This window comes from Borostomias antarcticus (assembly GCF_949987555.1).
Source record: "Borostomias antarcticus genome assembly, chromosome: 1".
NCBI lineage: Eukaryota > Metazoa > Chordata > Actinopteri > Stomiiformes > Stomiidae > Borostomias > Borostomias antarcticus.
The window spans coordinates 2,555,925-2,563,959 of record NC_140234.1 but is presented as its reverse complement, the minus strand read 5'-3'; the positions used below and the strand labels follow the sequence as shown (position 1 = coordinate 2,563,959).

At 51.3% G+C, this 8,035-nt stretch overlaps 1 protein-coding gene across 1 annotated transcript in view; it reads left to right on the top strand.

Annotated features, from left to right (window-relative positions):
* uimc1 (ubiquitin interaction motif containing 1) overlaps positions 1–8,035 on the top strand; it is a gene marked incomplete at its 3' end in the record, with an annotated part of 38,604 nt that overhangs the window by 9,340 nt on the left and 21,229 nt on the right. Inside the window, exons 5-9 of the mRNA XM_084446117.1 lie at positions 688–1,377; positions 1,561–1,636; positions 6,161–6,276; positions 6,502–6,906; positions 7,666–8,028. Of these exons, the coding sequence (XP_084302243.1) occupies positions 688–1,377; positions 1,561–1,636; positions 6,161–6,276; positions 6,502–6,906; positions 7,666–8,028 (1,650 nt within the window). The remainder of the gene's footprint in view (positions 1–687; positions 1,378–1,560; positions 1,637–6,160; positions 6,277–6,501; positions 6,907–7,665; positions 8,029–8,035) is intronic.

The following is an 8,035-nucleotide window of genomic DNA, read 5'->3' as shown; positions in this document are numbered from 1 at the left end:
TTTGGAGGGGAGGTGTTTCAGTCAGCTTACTTCTAGTGAGTGTGCGTCCTCAGATGTCGTCACTGTCCTCAACCCACTCTCCACACTGCTTTCACCAGGCCGTAGATACCGACCGCTGGTCTGGAAACAGTCACGCGTCAGCAGGACCTCTGTCCCCTCTGCCATAGCATCACTTGGCAGCAATAAGCGATTTCCTACCGCTAGATGGCAGTTAGAGACTTTACCAGTTTGCCAGCGAAAGGCCTAAAAAGTTAAAACGTTTAAGGCAAATGGGCAGAGCAAAGTTACAGGCTGTTATTTCACAACACAGGCTGAGATGCTGGAATAACAGGACGTGGTGACCGGTAGGGGTGAGTCATTGAAGCTGGATGCTGTTAGAACGCTAGGGCTCAATGAAACAATCTGATATCAGGTGGTTTTAATTAGCTTTGAAAAATATGAAAAAAATCAGATATTGCAGCTTTAACAAAACACCGCACTAATTGATCATGTCATCATTATATGTTGTGTGTATAGGGACGTGTGCTTAAAAGGTGGTTGGTGAGGGATTTCTATGTGTGGTGTGAGGGTATGGTGATAAGTGTATACATCTGTGTATATGGTATTGTATTTTGTTAATGTGAGGCAATGTTCAGACCTGGCAACCCATTTCAAGGACAATAAAGTAATGTAATTCTGAATCTTCAGGGGGAGGGGTCCTCTCAGAGGGACCTTCTGACCGACCTATCCGCCGGGTCTCAGGACTGCGACTCCACCCAGGGTGTCTCCCGGCCGCCAGCGTCTCCCGTCTTCCCGCTCGCCGCCCCCTCGGTAGCCGGCGGGCCCGTCCTGTGCATCCCCAGGCTCCACCGGGAACAGCTGGCCGGCTGCCCAACCTCCGGCGTCCTGCGGTATGATTCCCAGGAGTTGTGGGCCAGGTTAGCGTCTCCCGGCGGAGCCCCCGGGCCCTCTCAGCGGAGGAGCCCCACCTTCCCCCGACGGCCCCCCGCTGACGACCCCAGGTTCTCCAAGACACAAAGTCCTACGTTTCCCAGGAGCCCCGTGTTCTCAGAGAACGACAACGCCGCGCTTTCCAAGACTGGCGGAGCAGAGGAGAAGAGGCGACGGGAGAGGCCGGAGAGCCCAGAATGTCCCAGAAGTCCCGTCTTCCCCAGTTCTGGTCCAATCACGGACCAGGGTTCCGTGAGCAGCACTATGCCACTTTCTCCTACAGCAGCTAGTGAGAGTGGAGATGAGGACTCGGGCATGCCCAGGCATGTCCCAGCCAAAAGACGTGCTGTGAAGAGCAGGACTCCTCCTCCTCAGTGCTTCAGCCAACCCAGAACAGGCCTGTCCCTGAAGAGGAGACGAGGGCCTGCTGCAAGCCAACCAGGAGAGGTCAATGTCTACTTTATTTCTACAGCACATTTAAAACCATTGGTTGGCCGGTCGGTCGATTTCAGTTCTGTCATGGATGGATGTGTTGTTCTCTCCTAGTCGTACAGAGAGCTCTGTAAAACATACTGAAAAAAGATGATTTATTCATTTCTTTGTGTTTTATTTTCTCTATCAACATATAAGGCTGCTGACCAAGAGGGATGTAGAGACGAGTCATCGCAGACAGCTGCTGTTCTGATTGGCCGGACAGCCAGACCAGGTGTGATGTTCCCCCACCATCTGTAACCACTTTATCACAGAGCAACGCTACACACAGTGGCCCTCATGTATCAACGCTACACACAATGGCTCTCATGTATCAACGCTACACACAGTGGCCCTCATGTATCAACGCTACACACAGTGGCCCTCGTATCAACGCTACACACAGTGGCCCTCGTATCAACGCTACACACAGTGGCCCTCGTATCAACGCTACACACAGTGGCCCTCGTATCAACGCTACACACAATGGCCCTCATGTATCAACGCTACACACAATGGCTCTCATGTATCAACGCTACACACAGTGGCCCTCGTGTATCAACGCTACACACAATGACCCTCATGTATCAACGCTACACACAGTGGCCCTCATGTATCAACGCTACACACAATGGCCCTCATGTATCAACGCTACACACAATGACCCTCATGTATCAACGCTACACACAGTGGCCCTCGTATCAACGCTACACACAGTGGCCCTCGTATCAACGCTACACACAGTGGCCCTCGTATCAACGCTACACACAATGGCTCTCATGTATCAACGCTACACACAATGGCCCTCATGTATCAACGCTACACACAGTGGCCCTCATGTATCAACGCTACACACAGTGGCCCTCGTATCAACCCTACACACAATGGCTCTCGTGTATCAACGGAGCGCAGATCCGAGCGCAGATCCTATCGCACAAATGATCGTACGACAGCGTCCACGTGTGATCTATCAAACAATCCTATGCCGCCAATCCCATCGTAGGAATGAACGGGCGTTGATAAATGCGGCGGATGAAATCAATCGTAATTAGAATATCACGCCCCTATATATTCAGGTTTCAGAGGCCTCGCCTCTAGAGTTTACCACATGGAGAGGCGTAATATGTATATATAAAAAAAACAGGAATTTATCTGAGGTGGAAATCGAGGTTCTAACCTCTGAAGGTCAATCCAATAAATACGTTTTGTTTGGCAGCCTGAAAAGCGGAATTAAAGGAGGCCGGAAAAATGCTGTATGGCAATAAATTAGCGCTAAGGTGAACAGTGTTTCTGTCACCAATCGAACTCCACCAGAGGTACATTTCTAATTGATCCTACATCTTCGACATGTGCAGTAGGTAAAACATGATTGCTAATATTACTATCATTTACATGTAGGTGAAGAAAAAAAGGTCAGATTTGAAGCTGGGTCGGAGGTGGGAGGTGGGAGGTGGGACGGCTGTCTGTGGGGGCTGCGCTGGGCACGGCTCTCTGGGTACGAGCTCGTCTGGCTCGGAGGTGGGAGGTGGGACGGCTGTCTGTGGGGGCTGCGCTGGGCACGGCTCTCTGGGCACGAGCTCGTCTGGCTCGGAGGTCGGAGGTGGGATGGCTGTCTGTGGGGGCTGCGCTGGGTAGGGCTCTCTGGGTACGAGCTCGTCTGGCTCCATGGGAGCACGGTGGGGAACTCTGCTGTCCTGCGCAAGATGATGCAGCCAGAACGATGCTGCAGAGCTTCTCTGGCGTGTACAGCAGAGTTCCCCCCGCGGATCCCAGACAGAGCCATCTCCCCTTCAGCGACCCCATGCAACGTTCCACGGTTCCCCCGTGTGCGTGTGTGTGCACCGTTGTACCTGCGCTCCTGCTCTGTGGCAGGGTTGGCCTGTGGGGTCACCAGGTCGTCCGTGAGGGCGTAACCTTGCTCACCTAGCACATGAATCACATCGACATGTTAAGTCACTTGAATATTTGTAAATGTATTTGAACGCAGTAGTGGGCCTGCTTACCGAGGAGACGACCGTGTCCCTGCAGCGCGTCCTCCTGTAGCCGTGTCCCCACGCTGCTGTCCCCCCAGGCCACCGGGCCACCGCGCTCAGCAGGGACAGGCTGGCGTCACAAACCACCTGCACGTTGATGGAGGGATAGTTCTTACGATTGATGAACACGTAATCATTCACGGATGGAGGCCTCAGACGCACATGGGTGCAGTCAATCCCACCGATCACATTTAAAAACCCAGCGATCTCATACAATTCTCTCTTAATCACGGTTTGCTGGGCATCATCGTACGGGAATGTGATGTACCGACGAGTGAGGGACTTGATAGCCTCCAACACTGCCGCCATGGGCCTGCTGATTGATTGATTTTATTGATTTTTAAGACAGGGACAAGGTACAGTAGACATTTACCCTATATAATAGGGAGAGATGCACTGTACAAGGTTATAGCTAAACAGCTAATTTCCACCCGCAGTCCCTGGGCAAATAAATATACAGTCTTAAAATAGTGGGGCAAATAGTACACAGTAGGAAAGTTACATACATAGAAGGAATACAAAAAAGTTATGTAGCAAAGATTTCACTCATTCCTATACCCACATCCCAACCTCCCCAGACCCTTAAAAAACAAACCCTAAGTACAGCCCCCATACATATGTACCACACACACACACACACACACACACACACACACACACACACACACACACACTTGACTACAGGGGCGACTACAGGTGCACGCAGCTTTGCTGAGCGAGTATCCACTGCTTTGCGAGGCGAGAGAAGCTATGAAAGCTTGTTGTTGTGAGTTCTGTTGGAAGGCTGTTCCACTGTTTTATGGCCGTAAAGATGAAGGATGATTGACCAAAAGCAGTCTAACGTTGTGGGATTCTGCACGCCCTCTGCGTTGTTGACCTTGTGGCTCGAGTCATTAACTCAGAGCTGAGTGTTACAAACTTTCTCAGGGGGGGAGGAGCAGCATTATGGATGATTTTAAACATAAGACAGACATTTGAGTTCATGATCAGATTTTCAAAGTTTAGCATATTATATTTGCAAAGGATATTACAGTGGTGATAGTATCGTGATTTCTTGTCATGTATTTTGAGAGCATTTTTATATAGTGACTCAAGAGGTCGTTGTGTTGTTTTGCCTGCCTGAGACCAGCTTGACATACAATAAGAGAGGTGAGAGAGTATCATTGCATTCAGGTATGTGCTTGATGCATCCTTGATGGTTGGCTGTGAGATGCCACTCCTGATGAAACGACCCGGTGGCTATAACCCCCAAGGTGGAGAGCACCTGCCCTGGCACAGGTATTGCATGAGACCGCCGGTGTTCCCTCTTTACATGGGGCTCCAAATGATGGCATAAGTCCAAAAGGACACGCCTTAGGAGACGAAAGCTGCTGACAAGCCAGTCGTCACTCTCCATGAAGAGATCATCGTGGTCCCTTAAAACCCTCTCGCGTCTTAGGGGCGCGTAAAGCTCCTCTAACAGTGGCAGGTCTGCCATTGCTGCCATTTCATGATTGTCGCTCTTGTTTAAATAGGCTAGTGGACTGAACGTCATCTAATTGTCACATTGGCAATCAGCTACCCATTACTTTTCATTGGGTGATTTTAATTGCTTATGTCACCAGTAGACTGGCCTGGGATAACAAGTAGGCTATTTAAAAATGTGAACGAGGCTGATTTTAGGCCCACGCCAACACATTTTGTTGATTACAAACAATTTGGAAATAGGCTACCTATTTATGTTATGTATATGGCGTAGCTGAGGTCTTTACAATATGGAGGCGTAATATTTAGCCATAGTCGACTTATTTGGATTGTTGAATTTGGCTAGGTTAAGATTAGGTTTAGATGCCCGTCAGATTATAGGCTAATTTGACAGTTCTCTGATTTGCGTGATGGAGTCAGGTAGACTAGAGCTAGAGGATGGATCCTCTCTCCTCGGACAGTTGTGTGGTCTAACAAGTAGGCTACGCTATAAGGCTATCTTAAAATGAAAGAGAAACTAGCCTACTCTTACACTAAACACGTTTATCCCGTTACTTGCAAACAATTCGAAAATACCAATTTATTACGTTAGGGATATATGACACATAGACGTTGCCTTTACAAAATATATTATTTTTCCATAGGGTAGGCTCCATATTTAAAAGTGGTGAATATGCCTAGTGGCGGCGCTGCGCTTATGCCAGTCTGAATCGGTCTCATGACGGTTCTCAAACTTTCTAAACGGTCTCAGACTTGACGTGAGATTTGGTCACAGTCTCCGCTCACGTCCAAATTGATATGCCGATCTTGTCTTGAAAATGACTGTACGCCCAGTTTTCCGTCGTACGATCGCTTAGTACATGAGGGCAATTGTTTGAACTTGACTTGAGTGACGAGCATCTAGAGTTGGATCTGTGTAATCCCTGCTTACCTGTGCCAGTCCATATCCTGGTCCCGTGTGGGTAGTGACTCACAACACAAGACCTTGAAATGATCCTCCATCTCAGTCCTTACTGGCCCTCTGATTGATTGATTGATTGATTGATTGATTGATTTTATTGATTTTTAAGACGGGGACAAGGTACAGTAGACATTTACCCTATAGAATAGGGAGAGATGCACTGTACAAGGTTATAGCTAAACAGCTCATTTCCACCCGCAGTCCCTGGGCAAATAAATATACAGTCTTAAAATAGTGGGGCAAATAGTACACACACTGAGGTGTGTGAGGATATTGACATGGTGTCCCCCTGCCCCCCTAGTGGAGGAGGAGGGGAACGCTGAGGAGGCAGGACCAGCTGTGGAGCTCACCAGTGACATGATGCTGCGCTGGTCCGACGACGACGAGGAAGAGGAAGAGGAGGGTGACCCTGGGAAGGTGAGACGGGGACTCTCACTTCATGTCCTGGTCACACATGAGACTTGGATGAAAGTCTGGACGCATATTTAATCAAGAGCATCTTCCAAAACCACGGTCGATGGGAGAAGAATTGTGAATATGTAGAATCACTCGAAGCCCATCCGGAAACCTCAGCTGTGATCTTATGATATGAAAGACATCCGTCTCCTTCCCTTCCGCTCTCTCTCGTCTCTCCCCTCCCAGGTGCCCTCCCCCAGCCCAGTCTTCCCCCAGGAGAAGCTCCTCCCCCAGCCACACCCCCAGGAAGCCCCCTCTCACCCAAACCACAGGCCCGTCCTCTCCTCTCCATCCCTCTGCCCCAGCCCTCACAAGCGCCCCCTGGAGGTCTCCCCCTGCGAGGCGCAGAGTCAAGCCAAGCGACCCAGGAGGAAGTTCACCTACCAGGGCATGTATGCAGCCGGCGCCGCCTCCTCCGGTCAGGCTCCCAGCAGTCGGGGTGAGAGCGGAGGACCAGGCCACCTCCGAGCCCGGGGCCCCTCCAGCCACATCTCTGCCCCCACGGAGGAGCTGGGAGCCGGGGGAGCGGTGCACTACTACTGGGGCGTGCCTTTCTGTCCCCGGGGACAAAACCCCGACACCTACACACAGGTGACAAACCCAGACACCTACACACAGGTGACAAACCCCGACACCTACACACAGGTGACAAACCCAGACACCTACACACAGGTGACAAACCCCGACACCTACACACAGGTGACAAACCCAGACACATACACACAGGTGACAAACCCAGACACCTACACACAGGTGACAAACCCAGACACCTACACACAGGTGACACACCCAGACACATACACACAGGTGACACACCCAGACACCTACACACAGGTGACACACCCAGACACCTACACACAGGTGACACACCCAGACACCTACACACAGGTGACAAACCCCGACACCTACACACAGGTGACACACCCAGACACCTACACACAGGTGACAAACCCAGACACCTACACACAGGTGACAAACCCCGACACCTACACACAGGTGACAAACCCAGACACATACACACAGGTGACAAACCCAGACACCTACACACAGGTGACAAACCCCGACACCTACACACAGGTGACAAACCCCGACACCTACACACAGGTGACACTTCATGAAGGAAACTAGCTTTAGCATCATCGACTGTAGCTGTGACATCATCTAGCGTTATCGTCGTTGAAGTTGACCGGTTGTAAGTCACAAGTGTGTGTGTGTGTGTGTGTGTGTGTGTGTGTGTGTGTGTGTGTGTGTGTGCGTGTGTGTGTGTGTGTGTGTGCGTGTGTGTGTGTGTGTGTGCGCGCGCGTGTGTGTGTGTGTGTGTGTGTGTGTGTGTGTGTGTGTGTGTGTCAGGTGATCCTGGCTCAGTTGGAGGTGTATGAGAAGAGTGTGAAGGAGGCGCGGAGAGGCCTGCTGAGGAAGGCAGAGTGGGGGGGGCCCGTCCTGCCCGCCCCCCCTGAGAGGAGCGTCTCCAGGACCGGGCGCCACCGGAGAGGCCCCGCCCCCCGCCTGCCTGAGGAGGACGAGGAGGAGGAAGAAGAGGAGAGAGGGGGCAGAAAGAAGGAGGAGGAGGAGAACGACGACGACGACGTGGTGGAGGTGGTGGAGGACAAGGAGCCCGAGGAAGAGGAGGGGGGGAAGAAGGAGAGAGGGGATTCCCAGACGAGGAGGAGAGACCCTGACGCCGTGTTGCTCTCCTCCCCCGAGCCAGAGCACGTGAGGA